This window comes from Mus pahari, chromosome 9 (assembly GCF_900095145.1).
Source record: "Mus pahari chromosome 9, PAHARI_EIJ_v1.1, whole genome shotgun sequence".
Taxonomy (NCBI): Eukaryota; Metazoa; Chordata; class Mammalia; order Rodentia; family Muridae; genus Mus; species Mus pahari.
Window position 1 is genome coordinate 7,704,765 of NC_034598.1, and position 18,369 is coordinate 7,723,133.

The 18,369-nt window shown below is 54.4% G+C and overlaps 3 protein-coding genes across 4 annotated transcripts in view; 2 read left to right on the forward strand and 1 right to left on the reverse strand.

The window, feature by feature from the left end:
* The first annotated feature begins 2,928 nt into the window (after positions 1-2,928).
* On the forward strand, positions 2,929-14,343 carry Mical1 (microtubule associated monooxygenase, calponin and LIM domain containing 1). Of its 2 annotated transcripts, XM_021204679.2 has the most exons (24): positions 2,929-3,021; positions 4,676-4,975; positions 5,074-5,281; positions 5,594-5,698; positions 5,984-6,088; positions 6,207-6,362; positions 6,869-6,969; positions 7,745-8,002; positions 8,227-8,342; positions 8,532-8,658; positions 8,840-8,921; positions 9,383-9,527; positions 10,676-10,866; positions 10,952-11,037; positions 11,401-11,490; positions 11,610-11,766; positions 11,973-12,049; positions 12,219-12,489; positions 12,629-12,726; positions 12,995-13,108; positions 13,230-13,323; positions 13,504-13,603; positions 13,700-13,773; positions 14,078-14,343. In XM_021204679.2, exons 2-24 carry the CDS (start codon positions 4,718-4,720, stop codon positions 14,206-14,208), a joined length of 3,144 nt encoding a protein of 1,047 aa, XP_021060338.1. In that variant the 5' UTR covers positions 2,929-3,021; positions 4,676-4,717; the 3' UTR covers positions 14,209-14,343. The 2 variants fall into 2 exon arrangements, with proteins under 2 accessions (XP_021060338.1, XP_029398432.1); XM_029542572.1 differs by lacking the exon at positions 2,929-3,021 and having other exon boundaries at positions 4,566-4,975; positions 5,917-6,088.
* A 147-nt stretch (positions 14,344-14,490) lies between these two features.
* On the reverse strand, positions 14,491-17,643 carry Smpd2 (sphingomyelin phosphodiesterase 2). Its single transcript, XM_021205284.1, has 10 exons — positions 17,264-17,643; positions 16,742-16,838; positions 16,560-16,636; positions 16,239-16,332; positions 16,044-16,133; positions 15,750-15,832; positions 15,494-15,626; positions 15,309-15,413; positions 14,986-15,139; positions 14,491-14,899 (listed from the first exon to the last, which is right to left on the reverse strand). The coding sequence occupies exons 1-10, from the start codon at positions 17,311-17,313 to the stop codon at positions 14,523-14,525; spliced, it is 1,260 nt and encodes a 419-aa protein (XP_021060943.1). The 5' UTR covers positions 17,314-17,643; the 3' UTR covers positions 14,491-14,522.
* Positions 17,644-17,759: 116 nt separating this feature from the next.
* Ppil6 (peptidylprolyl isomerase like 6) overlaps positions 17,760-18,369 on the forward strand; it is a 22,758-nt gene continuing 22,148 nt past the window's right edge. The window contains exon 1 of the mRNA XM_021205746.2: positions 17,760-17,900. Within this exon, the coding sequence (XP_021061405.1) occupies positions 17,760-17,900 (141 nt within the window). The remainder of the gene's footprint in view (positions 17,901-18,369) is intronic.

The following is an 18,369-nucleotide window of genomic DNA, read 5'->3' on the forward strand; positions in this document are numbered from 1 at the left end:
CCAAGACCTATCAGTTTTACCTCAGGCTATCCTTTGAGTCTATCCTGTCTCCATCTTCACTGTATGTTGTGTCCCTCCCTAGTCTATGCCTGGGTTTTGAGTCATGGTTTCTAATTCCCCTGCCCAGCCCCTTTCTCCAGTAGAAAGTTGCACTTTTTACCATTGTCCCTTTAGCAATGCCTTGCTAAATGGATAGACTTTATTATTTTAATTATGACTTCAACTTTTTCTGCAGTTCCTCTCTGCACCTAGAATAAAATCCCCAGCCCGGCTTCCCCTTGGCCCTTCTTCTACATTCTCACTTCCGGTCCCCTTGGGCCCTTCTTCTACATTCTCACTTCCGGTCACACCGGTTACCTCTCTATTGGCCAATACACACCCTGCTCATTCTGCCTGCTGCTCAGGGGTGGGTGGTTCCTCAGCCAGGAAAGTTGTTCTAACCATTCAAGTCAAAATTATGAGAGGCTCTTCCAGACACTAATCTTAACCAGTCAGCATTTCATAACTGAGACATGCGACACCTTTGGTTCCATGTCTATTTGACATTGGGAACTGTGGCTTTCTGGGTTGTACTGACTCTAGGCTGGGCCCATCAGAGCTGAAGGTTCTGAGCTTCAGATTCAGGGCCAGATCATAGACTGACTGACAGACAGACAGATGTCTTCTGTGGTGTTAGAAAGTTTCTTTTCTGGCTCTACGCCCAGGAGATCAGAGGTTGGGAGGTAAGATAAGGAAGTAAAAATGGCTTTGCAGAAAGACAGAACTTGATCTGAGACACACACACACACACACACACACACACACACACAAGAGAATTCTGTCCTTGGTGCTTTGATACTTTAAACTAAGCAGTTGCTAGTGCAATGGTTTCCAAACCCATTAGAATGGGATTCTTTTAAAATGGAATTTTCTTTTATTTATTTATTTATTTATTTATTTATTTATTTATTTATTTTGGTTTTTCGAGACAGGGTTTCTCTGTATAGCCCTGGCTGTCCTGGAACTCACTTTGTAGACCAGGCTGGCCCTGAACTCAGAAATCCACCTGCCTCTGCCTGCCTTGAGAGTGCTGGGATTAAAGGCGTGCGTCACCACGCCCGGCTTAAAATAGAATTTTCATGTGTGGGTCATTTATTTTATTTAATCCAACATGAACTATAGTCAGCATGACTAGGCCAACTACTTTTAGCTCACATAAATACACAATTGCAGATCATAACTCAAGATCCTAATAAGGAAAAAAAATGCTTGTTTTTTACTCTGTTTGTTTCTGAGAATCAGCAACACTGAATAAAAAGAACCCAGACCTGAAACTAGCTAAGGAAGTTGGGTCATTCGAAATGTTTCCATTTAGAGACCAGGAGACTGAGGTGTGTGTGCTGTTGGTGACTTTGAGACACAGTAGCCTGGTGCAGGAATCTGACTGACAGACAGACAGACAGACTGACTGACAGACCTTCTGGAGTCCAGAAGCTCTGTGGCTCTAATGTGGGTCTTTAACTAGCAGCAAGGAAAGCTGGAAATCAGGTTTTTAGGAGTCGAGGAACTCGTTCTATGATCCTTTTAAAAGGCAGCCTTTACAGCTTTTACAGTCTGTTGCTCATAGTCACACAACCCTGTTTGACTACAACTGAAAGTCTCGGGGGAACCTGGGCCTTTGTAAACAAGACACAGTAAGTCGCTGCCGTCCATCTGCTAATAAAAGGGAAAGGCATGATACTGAAGGCCGGAAGCCCATCTATACTGGGCTTTTTAGAGCATTTTTTACACTGTGTGTTTAAGTATGGGTGTGTCTGACATTCTGCAAATTTGTTCCAAGCAAAATGATGTTACTCTCAGGAACACGAGTGGGCCCAGCTCAAAGGCTTCCTGGCTTCCAAAGTGTGTGACCTGGCTGGATTGTTGGCCTCTCCTGGCAGAGAGCTGGCATTTCCTCTTGTTTCTCTCTCTGCCTTCTTATCAGCTGCAGCTGTATGTGCTGAGACCTTGGGATTTACTGGGTATCCCAGTATATCTGGACAAAATGCAAAATGATTTATTCAAACCCAAACCCAAAAAGACAGCCACTGGACCTTGGCTTTTGTTGGTCCCTGGACCTCAGGGAGAGAGATGTAGCCATTTCTTCCTAGGTTAAGCACTTCTGGGGCAGCGATTTTTACTTCCTCATTATGTCAAACCTTATTTCAGTCCCGTGGATTAACAGTAGTAGGTTGGAATCCAGAGAGGCCTGGGGCTGATAGCATCTATGCCACTGGGTGTTGAACCTGTGTGGTCATGAAGTCTCATTGACATTTCAGTAAAATAGGTTTTGTCAACAATTCTCATGCAATGAATGAGAACTGCTGTTTTATTAACTTTAACTAAAGCTGCTTGATTTTGAACAATTCCTTCACGCTACAATTTCTTAATGGGAAATACTAAGAATTTGATTCCAAAATTTCTCAGCATTGTCTGTTTCCTTAGTCTTGACTTTAGTTCTGAACATTGAAGTTCTATACTCCCCCACATATCCTTACCATTCTGCCTTTCTTAGTTGAACACACACACACACACACACGACTCCTTGATCCCTTTGTGTACCTGGTTGAAAGATGTGGACCAGGACTTTTTGTCGTTATCCTGAGCCTGGGAGCCAGCCGACTTGTTCCAGGAGAGATGGACCCCCGCAACTGGATCCCCTGTGGCGCCAGGGGTGTGAATTTCTTGGTGGGAGTGGTGAAGAGAGCTTAGACATCTGGCGCCACTCTCGGATTTTGCAGCTTTAATAAACTTCTTGCCGGAGGCCTGCGCCCGCTCGGCCAGCTCTTGGAAGTGGCCTACAGCGTGGGTACCACCAGGGCGGACTCAGGCACGGTCACTCAAGTCTCTGCTCTCCCTGCCCCTGCCTGACCAGACCGTTTGGACCGTTTGGAGGCCCCCAGCAGCCCCTGGTGTAGGCAGAGCCACACCCTACAGCACCACCCTGCAGGCGTGGGCGGGACCCAGGCTGTCCGGAGAGGACTGCGGCCTTCGGAGGTTCGGGTAAGTCTTCCTCTGTGTTCTGCGCTGGCGCTGCGGTCCAAACTCCTCGGAACTCCCCAGTTCCTGCCACCAGGCATCTCTTGCTTTCCTTGCGCCACCCCTTCCTCTGCCCCTAGCCCTGGGACACCCTTCCGACAGGAAGCGGCTCTTCCAGCCCCAGAAACGCCGGGTAAGTAACCCAGCGGTGCCAGCTGTGTGCCTCCGGCTCGCTGGGTTGGGGGTGAAGATAAGGAAGGGGGTGGGGAGCGCTTCCGGGGAAATGGGGTAGGGAGCCACGCCTGGCTGGTTTGGCGGGTCCTCCCGCCGGCCCTACCCAGATCAGTGCCTTTGTGCAGATTTTGCTGTCTAGAGTGTTGGGAGCTCTCAGCCCCGCTGCTCAAGGTCCAGCTCTCCATCCCTTTAGATGCTCCACCTATGGCACATCCTTTGTGCTTGTTTCCAGTCTGGGTACCTCTTTTATTTCCTTTAGCAGAGGTCGCTCCAACCCCCTAGACTCCCACTTCCAAGAGGGACCCCTGTCCTTTCTGAAGATCTACCCACTCTTGTCCTAGTGACCCGCGGTGGGCAACCTTTGTCTCCTCCTACCACGTAGGCAATGAAGGGGCTGCTGGGGGATGATAGATCGGCCCACAAGGACCTAACCCCCAGTTTGACACTCACCCTACCTAGCTGCCTCTCCCACCGAGAGCAACCCATCCCCCCATACTCTTCATCTCTTCCGGTGGCAGCGTGAGAAAGCCCTCCAAGAGCCCTTAAGCTGCGTGTGGGCTGGAGGGAAGGAAAGGGGTACAAAGAGAGGCCTTGTCTCTAGAGATTCCTGGGAGGGCACAGAGGAACGCCCGTGGGAGTGAGGCTAGGGGTCGATTAGAAGTGAGGGTCTGCGGAAGGGGCGAGCCCAGCCGCTGCTGCCCCCCACTCCTTCCTACAGCCCGTTGGAGCAACGACACGATCTCATCTCAGGGGAAGTGTTTTGACCACAGTGAGTCAGAAGGTCTGTCATACAGTCAACAGTCACAACATTCTCAGGCTAATGAGGGTAGTTTGGGTGGCTGAAAAGTGGGAACCTACACAGGCAGTGTTGCCCCTTGTCAGGAAGCAAGCACGTGGAAAAGAACTTTGCCTCTGGGGAGAGGCACATCCCACAACCAGCGTGGCACTAAGTTCGCCAAAGGACGCTGGCGAACGGAGACTTAGGAAGAAATGGGTGTGTGTCTGTGAGGCAGCCTCAGTTGAACTGGGGTGTTAGTTTCTGCTGTCTACAAGAAGGGAAGCCTCCGCCCCCACCCCACCCCCGGCAGCCCGCTGAGAAACTCCTCCGTGTCCTACTTACAGGTCCTAGGGAACGCCTACTACAATTCCTTGTCCCCTGGGCTTCAGAGATCGCATATGATGGCTGCTGGACGATGGGAGGCTCCCTTAGCATCCTTGTGCCCAGGACTACTGCGTTTTCATTTCTAAATTTGGCGAATTTCACTTTATAAGAGATAGCTGCTGTCTCAGAAGGGCTTGGGGGTGCGGATCATGGCCTGGGTGGACTGGAAGCAGAACCAATCAGAGATGGACCCTGAGCTCCCTTGAGACACCGGCCTGCGCTGCTGGCTCCTCCCCCTTTCTTTTCCTTCCCTCCAATCTTTCCTTCTCTTTTTTTCCACAGGCACTGGGTTTTCTCCCAGCTGTTCCTCCTGTCAGGCCCTACATGGCGTCACCGAGCTCCACCAACCCAGCACATGACCACTTTGAGACCTTTGTGCAGGCACAGCTGTGCCAGGATGTATTGAGTAGCTTTCAGGGGCTCTGTAGAGCCCTGGGAGTGGAGTCTGGTGGGGGATTGTCCCAGTACCACAAGATCAAGGCCCAGCTTAACTACTGGAGTGCCAAGTCACTGTGGGCCAAGTTGGACAAGAGAGCGGGCCAGCCTGTGTACCAGCAAGGCCAGGCCTGTACCAATACCAAGGTAGATATGTAGAGTCTGGGAGTGGTGTGAGCATCAGGGGAGACAGAAGGAGACGGGATGCTACACACCTGTCCCCCCCCCCCCATGTGTGCTTGCAGTGTCTCGTGGTAGGTGCTGGGCCTTGCGGACTTCGGACTGCTGTGGAGTTGGCACTGTTAGGTGCCCGAGTGGTGCTTGTGGAGAAGCGCACCAAGTTTTCTAGGCACAATGTGCTCCATCTCTGGCCCTTCACCATCCATGACCTTCGGGCACTTGGGGCCAAGAAGTTCTACGGGCGCTTCTGTACTGGTACCCTGGACCATATCAGTAAGAACTTCATGTTGGCCCTCGGGTTGGTGTGCTGGAGTCTAGAGAAGGGAGACTGCAGGGTCAGGCAAAAGCCGGGGTGAACAGGTGTCACTGTAACCAGGTGACCTTTAAGAACCGGATCTGACATCTGTAAAGCGGACAGGGATCTTTCTTACCCAAGGAGTAACCTGCCTGGTTTCTGAGCTCGGATGTTATCAGGTGTTCAGGGTCGCGTGGTCACAGATGTGCTCGGCCGTCTCTTAGCCTCCTGTAGCTCTGAACTGGGGCACAGTAGAGCGAGAGAAGGTGTGAGTCCATTCTCACTTCCAGGCATCCGACAGCTTCAGCTGCTTCTACTGAAGGTGGCCTTACTGTTGGGGGTGGAGATTCACTGGGGCGTGGCATTCACTGGCCTCCAGCCCCCTCCCAGAAAAGGTGAGTATTTCTGAGGTCCCCTACCCACCCAAGGGAGAGCCCTACGAGCCCTACGAGATGCTAAGGGAGGTCGGGTGGGAGTTGGCTGACTCAGGCGGAGAGGCTGAGGGAAAAGCAAGGTAGGCCTTCCTCACCTGCCTGCCTTGTGCGAGGTGTGATCTGATAAACTACTTTCCAGAGTGTTGAGAGTCCTTTACGAATTTATTTTGTTTCTCTAGCCTGACCTGGGAGTGTAGGGCCCCTCTGACCTCTACACCTTTGTGGCTCTCATGCTCTCTGTCTCAGGGAGTGGCTGGCGTGCTCAGCTCCAGCCCAACCCCCCAGCCCAACTGGCCAGCTATGAGTTTGATGTCCTCATCTCGGCTGCAGGAGGCAAATTTGTCCCTGAAGGTCAGTGGCCTTTTTCCTCATAGCTGGATGGATGATAGCTGGATGATAGATGGAAGCCGGCATCCTAGGCTCCCTGAGCCTTCCTAGAAGTATTACTCCACCTCCCCCCTACTACTAGGCTTCACCATACGAGAGATGCGTGGCAAACTGGCCATTGGCATCACAGCCAACTTTGTGAACGGGCGCACGGTGGAGGAGACACAGGTGCCGGAGATCAGTGGTGTAGCTCGGATCTACAACCAAAAATTCTTCCAGAGCCTGCTCAAAGCCACAGGTCAGGGCACACCCTCAAAAGGCCTTCCCTTCTCTTCCCTTTACTATGGGATGTTTCCCACTTGCCTCTCAGACCTGGGGTTGCTCCAGGGAACCTCACTTTTGTCCATCCTTGGAGGTCTCACCAGCAAAAGAGGAACAACTGTCCTCCAGGGACCAAGCAGCTGCTCGCTTGGCATGAAAGACCCTGGGACTCGCTCTTAAATGCCTGGCCATTTTGCTTCGTGCGCCTTCGTGCTGGAGAGTAAGCACGATGTACATTGCAAATGTATGTTCAAGAGGGTGCCATGTTTACTCTGGCTTTATACTGCTGCTATGTGACCAAGTGATTCAGGCTTCCCAGCTGTCATTCCACCTGGCTTCCCCACTTGCCTCTGGGGCCAGGACAGATGGCCCTTTGTGCCAGCAGATCTGTGTGGGACACTCAGCCACGGCGTGGGTGCTTAAGGAGGTGATGTCTGCAGAATCTCTGAAGACGCACCTCCGGTCCTCTGCTCTCCCTGCCAGGTATTGATCTGGAGAACATTGTGTACTACAAGGATGATACCCACTACTTTGTCATGACAGCCAAGAAGCAGTGCCTACTGAGGCTGGGGGTGCTGCGCCAGGTAGGCCCTGCGCCCAGGAGGGAGGAGGGAGGAAGGAAGAGGGAGCAGGAAGGGGGCTGGGCTGGGCACAGTCTACCCCAGGTATGGATGGACCCCATCCTCTCTTGCCTCCAGCAGGCAGTAGCTCCATTTGACAAGCTCTTGCTCCCTGAACGTAGGCGGCAGTAGGAACCCTAGTCTGGGCTAACCTTACAGCTCTGGTACTAGTCTAATGCACTCCAGGACTGAGAGAGTGTTTATCTCTTTTCCTCTTGCTGGCTGTTAGTTCCCAGGGCTAAGCCTGGTACCTGATGAGTAGTTAAGCACCTGCTATGGACTCACTGAATGGATGAAATAGCTGGATGCCTTTCTTCTGTGTACTAAATACTACTGTGTACTTGCATACTTAGTACTATACTAAGTACTATGCTGAGAGCTTATAAGTACCTTATAAGTTGGGTGTTGTTTGTAAATGCTGAATAAACGGAGGCTTTGATGATATCAGGACAAAAATCTATGACAGCAATGACACTGGGCTTCCTGGCAGAGCAGGGCTTGAGATCCTCCGCAGCAGGGTGAGAATTGAGGAGGGAATTTGAATATGAGAGTCAGGCTGCTAGAATTCTAAGCTCAGCCTGGCTTTCGGTTGCTATGTAGTCTAGGCAGCCTCTCCCCGTCTAGGCCTCAGCATGTGCACCTTCTATCTATACCCTAGGTCAGTCCTCTGTAAAAGGGTGGAGCTGACCGTGTGACTCTCCTCTCAGAGGGCTCAGCCTCTTATCTCTCAATCATGTAGGACTTGTCAGAAACTGATCAGCTGCTGGGCAAAGCCAATGTGGTACCGGAGGCTCTGCAGCGCTTTGCCAGAGCAGCTGCTGACTTCGCCACACACGGCCAACTTGGGAAACTAGAGTTTGCTCAGGATGCTCGCGGGCGGCCTGATGTGGCGGCCTTTGACTTCACAAGCATGATGCGGGCAGAGAGTTCCGCTCGTGTCCAAGAAAAGCACGGTGCCCGCCTACTGCTGGGGCTGGTGGGGGACTGCCTAGTGGAGGTGAGCATTCCAGGAGGCTTATGGGTCCCCCGGTTCAGGAGGGAGCTCGCTGATTGGGGGCGGGGCATAGAAAGTCGGCTTGTTGTGGGAGAAGCTTAGGGGCTGCTTGGTGGAGGGGAAAGCTGTGTGGGGTGGAAAAGGGACTTCTCCACAGCAGATATCCGGGCTTAGGACATACTCATTGGGTTCTTAATGAGTGGCTTCCTATTTCTCCTACCCTGTAGCCCTTCTGGCCTCTGGGCACTGGAGTGGCCCGAGGCTTCTTGGCAGCCTTCGATGCAGCCTGGATGGTGAAGCGGTGGGCAGAGGGCGCTGGGCCGCTAGAGGTGTTGGCTGAACGGTGAGGCCTGGGCTCAGTAGGTACTGGCAGGGAAGACATGATTCGGGGAAACGGGTCAGAAAGAGGGGGCAGGAGATCCTGAAGGTAGGGATGGAGGCACGGGACTACAGGAAAGCTCTGCAGTTACTCAGGGGTGGGTGCTGACAGCTCCCCTCGTGTCTGTGCACTGCCTTCCACCACCACCAATAGTGAGAGCTTGTACCAGCTTCTGTCACAAACATCCCCTGAGAATATGCATCGAAATGTAGCCCAGTATGGGTTGGACCCTGCCACCCGATACCCCAACCTGAACCTCCGGGCTGTAACCCCCAATCAGGTCAGACTCTCTACCCTACCCTCCCGCCATCTTCCCAGATCACCTCCCTTCCCATGCCAGGTCTTCCCTCCTCAGCTGCTGTGCCAGCAGGGGGTCGGCCCTACCACAGCAGGCTCCTCCTCCCTGTGGGCTGAAGGGGTAGTTGGTCAGCTGCCTTGAGAGTGAGAGGAAGCCACCTTAGGTACAGGACCTCTATGATGTGGTGGACAAGGAGCATACTCAGAGGAAGAGTGACGAGCCGGATGCCAGGAGGACAGCCACAGGTGAGCAGGCTTGCACGGGCTAGCAAAGCATCGCATCGTCCGCATGCAGCAGGGCTCTAGGTAGAGCCTGAGCTGGCAGGCCTGTTCTGGATGCTTTGGGATTTAGTGAGGTGGGGTGGAGGCCACAGAGCTTGTGCAGCCGCGGTATGCCAGCAGCATGGTCCCGGGCGGCTCAGTGGTTTGCACCGCTGTGCTGTGTTCTCCTGGCAGTGCTGAGTAGCCACAGCCGTGCTATGCAGCTGCAGTTCTTCTGCCACCCCCTTCCTGCAGCCATGGGTGTTCTGTGAGCCTCTGAGCTTCGCTGCCCTTCTGTTTCCCCTCCCCTGGCTTTTCTGGGGCTATAGCAGTCACTTTTATTTGTTTCCCAACTCAGCGTCAAGAAGGGCAAGGGTTTAGAAATGGGGAAGGAGGCCAGCAGCAGGCATGTGGGCCTTGGGCACAGCACGGCTCTGCTCCCCTAGGGTCCGCAGGCACGGAGGAGCTTCTGCACTGGTGCCAGGAGCAGACAGCTGGCTTTCCTGGAGTCCATGTCACTGACTTTTCTTCCTCGTGGGCTGATGGGCTAGCTCTGTGTGCCCTGGTACACCACCTACAGCCTGGCCTGCTGTGAGTCTTGCCTCTCTCCTGGGCCCAGCCCTCCCTTTTACTGCTTGGTAAGAAGATGCTGGGCAGAAGTTGGCAGCCCAGTGGGTCCCAGCTCCACCTGTCCCTAGAGTTGGTAATCTAGTCTGGCGCTGGTCAGCAGCCCAGCAAGGTTTTAGAGAGTCTAATGCATCCAGATAGAGAAGTCAGAAGCTGTGGAAGACTGGGAGTGGAGTGTGGGGGTAGAACACACTTGCTTACCATGAGTGAAACCTCAGTTCAGTCCAACAAACACACACATGCACACACATACTCTCGGGCGCCCCACACTCCGTCCCGCAGAGGTGGGGCAGAGACGAAATGTATGCCAAGGCAGGGTTTGAGCAGCTTCCCGCTGCAGCTTCCTTTATTTTCTCTACAGCAGCTCTATTCTGTTTATTGGGGGGGAATCGCCCAATTTATCCCCCTCCACCCTCTGCACTCGTCTCTCATCACTCTTCATCATCCAATCAGCATTCAGCACGCTCTGTACGCGAGCCATGCACACAGACAGGGTGCGTGTTGATAGGCCAGTGACTCAATATCATGCTGTATGACGCTATGCGTCAGGCGGGCAGCACGTGATCACTCAGGTGCGCAGCGCATGATCATTCAGGTGTGCATAATCAGGTTTTTGGTAAACAAGAAGGGAATCACGGGGCCTAGCAGTGAGCCACACACATATGCGTGCACACACACACACACACACACACACACACACACACACACACATTGCTGCTACTTGTGGTGCCGTGCAACTATAATCAAAGCACTTGGGAAGCAGAAGCAGGAGAATCACTGTGATCTGAGGCCAACCCTAGCACCAGTTCAGCTCTCCCAGAACCCCCACTCATCTTCCCAAATGAACTCCCTGCCCCAACCAGGCCTTCCTTGCTGCTCCTGGGGGTTAGTCCTACCACAGGAGGGCCTGTCCCTATGGGTTAAAGGGCTGAGGGTTCAGACATGTGGCCAAGGAGCCTGGGCACAGGAAGTGATGAGTGGGGAACAAAACACCACACACAATGTCACGGAGGCAGACAGCCACCAACAGACAACCTTCATGAGCTCACCCCCTTGCTCCTTCAGTGGAGTCAGGCTAGTGTCTCATTGGTATTTCATCTGATGCCCCACAGGGAACCCTCGGAGCTGCAGGGCATGGGAGCTCTAGAAGCCACTGCTTGGGCACTGAGGGTAGCAGAACATGAGCTGGGCATCACACCAGTGTTGTCTGCACAGGCAGTCATGGCTGGCAGTGACCCACTGGGTCTCATTGCCTACCTCAGCCACTTCCACAGTGCCTTCAAGAACACCAGCCATAGCTCAGGTGAGTTGGAGGGTAGGTGGGCAGGAAGGGGGTGGAGGGCAGCTATGTCAAGGCCCCAGTGCTGACAGCTGGACTCTGCCTGCAGGCCTTGCCAGCCAGCCCCCTGGGACCCCCAGTGCTATACTTTTCCTTGGCAAACTCCAGAGGAGCCTACAACGGACCCGGACCAAGGTGAGGAGACTGAACAGGGTTGAGGCTGAAGAAGGGGTGCCCAGTGAGGTTCCAGGGACGATAGAGAATCGACTCTGGGGGAGGGGAGAGCTGGGCTCGGGTTAGCTTCACAGTCACCGGACCTGTTGTGGGACCACAGGGAGGATGCTGGAGACCAGAAGCTTCCCTTGCAGGTAAATGCAGAGAGGGCAGGAGAGTCCAGCACTGTTTCTCTGCTCTGTCCTACCTCCTCTGTGTCCTGCCCTCCGTTGCCGGCTCTAAAGGTCCTACTCCTGTCTCCCTGTCTAGTCTTACTCCCTTTCCTGCCAGACTTCCCGTTCTGTACACATCCACTCCCCTGCTACCTTAGCATCACCTCCTTAGGTAGACGAGGAGACTCCGAGCACTGAGGAGCCGCCTGACTCTGAACCCAGTGTGCCTCCAAACATTCCAGTGCCCTCTGAACTCCAGGAGGTAGGTCCAGGGCCCAGACTGCAAACACCTGAGAGGGTGGGAAAGGGCTACGTGGGAATGGAAGACCTGGGCAGTTGGCTTTGGGTCTGGCTGACCCTCTGTCCTGGGGCTCTGTGCAGGCTGGGGCAGAGGAGCTGTGTGAACTCTGTGGAAAACACCTCTACATCCTAGAACGCTTCTGTGTGGATGGCCATTTCTTCCACCGGGTCTGCTTCTGCTGCCATACCTGTGAGGCCACATTGTGGCCAGGTGGCTATGGGCAACATCCAGGAGATGGTAAGTGGGCCTGGGAGATGCTACAGGGGACTTGGGGCTTTCTTGGGGACAAGGGGGTGGAAAGGGAGAGGGAGGCTGGACAATAGGTAGAAACAGCCCCCTCCAAAGCTTCACGTGTGGAGTCCTAAGAAATCTACTGTGAGCCTCCACCTTCCCCCTGAGTGTCTGAGCAGTGGGTGATACCTAACTTCTTCTACCCTTCCCAGGACATTTCTACTGTCTCCAACACCTACCCCAGGAGGACCAAAAGGAGGCTGACAACAATGGAAGTCTGGAGAGCCAGGTTAAAACAAAACTCTGTGTGAGGGGATTCGGGAAGAGGCGGGGGGCCCCAGATCAGTGGGCTTTGCAGGCAGTAAATGAATGCTGTCCTCCACTGAAGGACACTTGTCGTAGCCTGGCCGTGTCTACTCGGTGGGGTCCATGACCTTACCATATGGTGGACTTTCCAGGAGCTCCCTCCGCCAGGAGACATGCAGCCAGACCCCTCCTCTCCTGTACCTCCTGAGACGAGGGTCAGCCCTGTACCCAGCCCCAGCCAGCCTGCACGCCGGCTGATCCGACTTTCCAGTTTAGAACGCCTGCGGCTGTCCTCCCTGAATATCATCCCTGACTCAGGAGCGGAGCCTCCTCCCAAACCCCCACGGAGCTGCTTAGACCTGGCCCGAGAATCCCTGCAGAGCAGCTTTGTGGGCTGGGGTGTGCCAGGCCCCGCACCGGAAGGTAGGTGCTCTTCCTACAGATGCTCTCATCTGGGAGGCTTCCGGGAGCATGGGCACTAGAATTTTTGCCGCAGGGATTCTGGGAAATAAATACAGAGGTCCCTGGACTCCCAACCCATACCTCCCTCTCCTCTGCTAAGTTCCTGAGGCCATAGAGAAGGGGGAGGAAGAGGAGGAGGAGGAAGAGGAAGAGGAGGAGGGGGAGCCACTGCCACCTTTGGAGCCCAACTTGGAGCAGGTAAGTGGCAGGCACCCATGAGCTGCTATCTCATGACTGTGAGCCAGGAGGCATCTGGCAGGCATTTCATGCCCCAACTATAGAAGCACCAAGAGCAGGCACCCTCTTCTTGGAATGTCTTCTCACCCAGTCTCACAAGTTTGCCTCTAAGTCTTTATCTTGTTTATCAGAATTTACCTCTTTCCATCCCAGTTTTTCACCCTTCCAGTTTCCTCCATTCCTAACCAGGGGCCAGACCTTACTGCTGACTGGCCCAACCTTCCCACAGACCCTGATGACCTTGGCCAAGAATCCAGGTGCCATGACTAAGTACCCAACGTGGCATCGAACCCTCATGCGCCGTGCCAAAGAGGAAGAGATGAAGAGGTTTTGCAAGGCCCAGGTGAGCCCCGGGCAAGCCTCGGGCATCAGAGTTCTGACAAGGTCAGTTATCTGAGCTCTGAGCTCAGAGCTCAGTGTTCTGCTCCTGAGTGATCCGGCGTGTCCTGCCTTACAACCCACAGGCCATCCAGCGAAGACTGAACGAGATTGAGGCCGCTATGCGGGAGCTGGAGGCCGAAGGCACGAAGCTGGAGCTGGCCTTGAGGAGAGAGAGTCGTGAGTAATGTCACTCAGGAGTGACATGCTAGCACACACTGTTTCTCTGGCTCCCCACGTGATCAGCCCTCAGCAAACCCCGGGACCAGTGGATGTGTACACAGCTGACTCCAATGATGGCCTATTGTCCCTGGGTCCTGCCACCCTGTGACCCCTCCCATTCCTTTTCCATCTTATCAGGCTCTCCAGAACAGCAGAAGAAACTCTGGCTGGAGCAGCTGCTACAGCTCATTCAGAAGAAGAACAGCCTAGTGACCGAAGAGGCCGAGCTCATGATCACGTAAGGCCAGGGTGGTGGTGACATGGCACGGGAGCCAGGTCCCATCCCTGAGAGTGCCCTGCCAAGCTGTGCACCTGCTGTCTCTGGTTTCCACAGGGTGCAGGAGTTGGATCTGGAAGAGAAACAGCGGCAGCTGGACCATGAGTTGCGGGGCTACATGAACCAGAAAGGTCTGTGGGCTATCTCATGACCTTGGATACTGACCAAGGAAGACAGTCCTCTGGCCTGTGTATGTTCTGCTGAAACAATTCAGGAGAAAGCCAAAGGATGTGACCCCCAAGCCTCCACTCTTCCTCCAATCATGGCTGCATGATTGGGCAATATTTCCTCCACCTGGCAAGCACCATGGTGCCAAACCTAAGTCTGAAGTCTCAACAACAAAGCCTGGGGTGTAGAAACCACATCGGCTGAGCTAGCCTCTCCTAGGCTCCCCGCCCAGGTTCCTGTTGTCTAAGCTTCATCTTCTCCCTTTAGTAACTCTGAAGACAGAGGCCGATCTGCAGTCTGAGGACCAGATCCTAAGGAAGCTGTTGGAGGTGGTGAACCAGCGGGATGCTCTGATCCAATTCCAGGAGGAACGAAGGCTCAGAGAGATGCCTGTATAGATGGAGCCCAGGGCTAAAAGATGATGGTTAGCTGCCTCCCTGCCCTGTAAGCAAGACACCATCACAAGGGCTGTGCCTCCGCCATCTGGACTGCCTAGTCAGGGGCTTCGTTGTTTACAATAAAAGGATTATGACTGAGAACAGGGTTTATGCTCTGTGCTGGCAGGGGACGGGAGTATGCAAAGAAAGCAAGTGAGAAGCCAGTGCTCTAAAGCCACACAGTGACAAGGCCACTGACCTTCAGTTCCCACCATGCCTCTGCAAGGAACAAAGTAGAGCCACTAGAGTGTGTCAAGCAAGTTTTATTGTTCTTATTAAGCTCTGTCCCCCTCCTGCTGCAAGCAGTGGGCTAGGTGAGGCTCTGAGCCTCCGTCCTGGGTCTCCGTTTCCCTTGTCAGAACGTGCAGTATCTCAGCCTGGGCCTGACATAAGCCCTTGGCCTCCTGCTTGTGGAAGAGGTAGACTGCACCTGCCGCCAACACCAGACCCACACTGGGTGTGCAGAGGATGATGGCCACTTCCCTGGCCTCTTCTCCTGCAGCCAGGACACACAGCAACACCAGGAGGGACAGCCCCCAAATGATCACATAGCCAGAGAATGCAGCCCACCAGCGAGCTTTAGCTATGCCTAGCCCCAGCTCTGTCCTTGCCTCCCTTAGCACACTGATCAAATGGGACCTTTCCGGTGGGCCTAGAACAAGAGAGAACAGGGGAGGGTCAGGATGGGGGCGGGGCTGCCTTAAAGTAGAGGGGTAAAGGAAAAGCTGCTCAGCTCACCACGGGCAGGACGGGGGTCTTCCTGAGGGGGGCTGTGCTTCACATACAAAGTAGCCATGAGAGCCTCGTGATCAGAGAAGGGCTTGCCACTGTGGGGGTCACAGCCTGTCGTGGTTTTCAGAGTCTTACAGCAGATGTGGAACCTAGAGACTGCCTGGGAAGGGCGAGAACACAGAGAAGCTTAAATTCTCCCAGAGAACCAGCCGACCCGATCCCATTCTTTAGCCAACTGTGGCCCAAGACTGTATCAGCCGAACTAGAGATCAGCATGGGCTAGTGAGAGGACGAGACTGGAGAAGGCACGCTGGAAATAAGAGCCTGACCTTGTAAAGCACGTAGTCAATACGGATGCCAGACGGAAACGGTCCCAGGTCCTGCTGGCTGACGTAGCAGTTCTTGGGTACCATGGTACAGCCATCATCAGAGCCCTAGGGAAACAGGTGGTTAGGAAGCTAAGAGACAGGAAGACCAGAACAAGTGTGGAGGTAGGTGGGAGACAGTCTCTTACCTTAAAGTCCTCAGTCTCAACGAAGGCATCACGGAGCCCTGTCCACTCTTTCAGCAGGCAGCAGCCCAGGTCTTTGGGGTGCATGTTGAGGTCCCCACACAAGAGAACCACATCTGCATTCTTGGATGTGTGGCTGAGTTGGGGGAAGGGTGGCAGGGAGGAAATTCTTCCCTTACTATGTGCCCTCTCAAGGACAACTGTCACCCCTCAACCCCTGTCCCCACCCACAGCCCCCATCAAGCCCAGGCTCACACACTGGATGAACTGGGCCAGTTCCCAAGATTGGGCCACACGGTGTGCAAAGTAGATGTCCTTCTGTCGGCTGTACTCGGCATGTAGCTAAAGTGGGATACGTGAAATTAAGAGAAGGCTGTCTGAACGGCAGAGTGTGACAGGGAATGGGTGACCCTTGCCCGGGTGACCCTTGCCCACTGCTACCTTCTGATCCCATGCCTCATCCTCAGGCAGCAGAACTAACGAGTGGAGTCTCTTCTCCACCATAGCACTGGGCTGCTTGTCCCACTGCCTAAGCCTAGCCAGCCCCACTCACGTGAGTCACGTAGGCATTGATCACCAGTCCACTTAGATGGAGCACCAGCAGCCCCACAGCCTTCCCACAGAACCAGTCTCCATGATAGAACTGCAGGCAAGAGAAGACAAACACTCAGGGTACTGACACCCTCCTGCCAAGGCCCCAGGAAGGCTGTGTCCAGTCTGTGTTAGCGAGGGTGGGGGGGACCCTTACCATGTAGGGGTAACCATTCAGATTGTAGACATGCTGGAAAATGTCCTGGATTGGGTGTTTGGAGAACACACAGAGGCCACTGCCCATCATCCCGCTGAAAACCAACTCTTGCTTAAGAACCAGATGAGCGAGGAGGGGAGTACCCAGCCCTCTTCCCCTCCAGGATCTCCCAGCTCCGACCAGCAGCTTTTCTCTACTGATCAAGCCCAGAACAAAATCTAAGACAGCAGCCCTTCGAGGAAGAGGATTGAGGGTGCAAGCAAGAATGTTGGAGAGCTTCCTCATCTGAGAACAGGCCGAGAGAGAACACAGGCTTTTTACCTTCTGAAGTAGTGTGCATCTGGGTAGGTGAGCGACAGCCTTTGCCTAAGGTACTGGAAGTCCTGCTCACTCCACACCTGAGGAAGACGGTGAGGATACTTGCTTGGACTTGGTCCCGGGCAGAACAGTTCTCCGGCGCCGCCTGCCGCCCTCCTCCAACCTAGCCTGCCCTACAACCTCACCTCCTCCAGGAGAGCCAGATCAAAGCTTTCCAAGTTCAGAAAGTCTCCCAAGCGCTTCATGCGGTCGGCCCTATGTTTGCTCAGGTAGGGGATGTCCCTAAAAGGGGGTAGGGGTGGAGAACGCAGGGGACAGAAGAGATGGGTCAGCGGTTCAATTCCCAGCAAGCACATGACAGCTTCCAACTGTCTGTAACTCCAGTTCCAGGGAATCTGGCACCTTCACACAGACATACATACAGGCAAAACACCAATGCACATAAAATAAAAGTAAATCTTAAAAGGAAAGACATGGGCCAGGTTTGGGGCGATTATTGCTGCTGTCGCCTCGGCTTTGGCTGATGGGGACTTTAGTGATTGCTGCAGCCACCCAAGCTCTGGGCTTTAGGCGATGTGGACTTTGGCGGTTCAGGAAGGACAAGGTCTGGCTCGGCTGAAGAAGATCTGCTTCCTTCCTAGGCGTGCGGGAGGGGACTGGAAGGTGGGCTCCGAGGCCGCAGCCCGCGCCTGGGAGCACTTACTTACCAGCAGTTGAGATTGAAAACTCTCAGCCGCAGAGAAAAGTTGAGCTTCATGGCTGGAGTGCTTCGGAGCAAGGGCGGCGAGGCGGACTGCGCGCACAGGCTTATAGTCCCTGTCCCGCGCTGCGCTGACCCAGGAACACGAGCTGGTTGGGGATGGGGGGCGACTCCTGTGTTACTGGGACAAAAGGCCGTCCTCCCACCCGGAAAGGAGGTCGGCTGCAAATCCCGGGCTGGCTGCGCGAGGCCGCCGGCAGTCCTGGAAGGAATCTCGGGTGAACCGTTCCAGATTCTTAGGTCCTTCCGTGGGTTCTCGGCACAGCGGCCTACAGGTTCCTCCCTTGTTCCCGGCTCGGCTTCCACCAGCAACAGGCTTAAAGTAGATGCGAGGCTCCGCCCACGAACTCAGGTCCCGCCCCCTGCGGGCGTTCGGGGAGGAGCCACGCGGTTGCCCTGGCGACTCGCGCTCGCTGTGTTCCGGGCTCTCTGCAGTCCCTGCCATGGCCACCCCGCAGCCGTGCCGGCCCAAGTCGAAGCCCCCAGCATGCCTCGTACGGTTGCCGCCCGAGCCGCCGCTGACGCTGAAGGTGGTGGGGCTCTTCAAAAGCTCCAGCTTTCAGGTGTCGAAGACCATCGCTGAGGTAACCCCGCGCCCCAGACACCGCGCGCACCTCAGCCCCCTGCCGCGGTCTCGCCAGCGCTGGCGGGCGGGGGGTCCACGTTCCGTCCTCGGGCTGGATGGGGGCGTAGAGGACCATTGCTGGTCGCAAGGAAGGGCGACCTGGAAAGACTCGGAGCGCGAGCGTTCGCGGGGATCCGTATGGGGAAGATGGTAATTTCGGAACACCTATGGATGGAGATGCTAGTTCACGTGAAATTTTTTATTGGATTATGGATTTACAAAATTCAAAATTACGGAAAAATATTCAAAAGCTCCAGCTTTTAGGTGTTGAAGGCCATCGCGGAGGTAACCCCGCGCCCCAGACACCATGCGCACCTCAGCCTCCCCGCCACTGGTTAAAAAAAAAAAAAAAAAAAGTCGGGCGTGGTGGCACATGCCTTTAATCCCAGCTCTTGGGAGGCAGAGGCAGGCGGATTTCTGAGTTCGAG

Bases quoted from the DNA above. Each gene is read 5' to 3' on its own strand.
- Mical1 (XM_021204679.2), top strand. From the start codon at position 4,718: ATGGCGTCACCGAGCTCCACCAACCCAGCACATGACCACTTTGAGACC. The intron at 6,970-7,744 runs GTAGGCCCTGCG...TCAATCATGTAG, and splicing joins GGCTGGGGGTGCTGCGCCAG to GACTTGTCAGAAACTGATCA. The intron at 8,659-8,839 runs GTCAGACTCTCT...AAGCCACCTTAG, and splicing joins GGGCTGTAACCCCCAATCAG to GTACAGGACCTCTATGATGT.
- Smpd2 (XM_021205284.1), bottom strand. From the start codon at position 17,313: ATGAAGCTCAACTTTTCTCTGCGGCTGAGAGTTTTCAATCTCAACTGC. The intron at 16,333-16,559 runs GTAAAAAGCCTG...GTTGGTTTTCAG, and splicing joins GATGCACACTACTTCAGAAG to CGGGATGATGGGCAGTGGCC. The intron at 15,627-15,749 runs GTGTGTGAGCCT...CCCCCAACTCAG, and splicing joins GAACTGGCCCAGTTCATCCA to CCACACATCCAAGAATGCAG.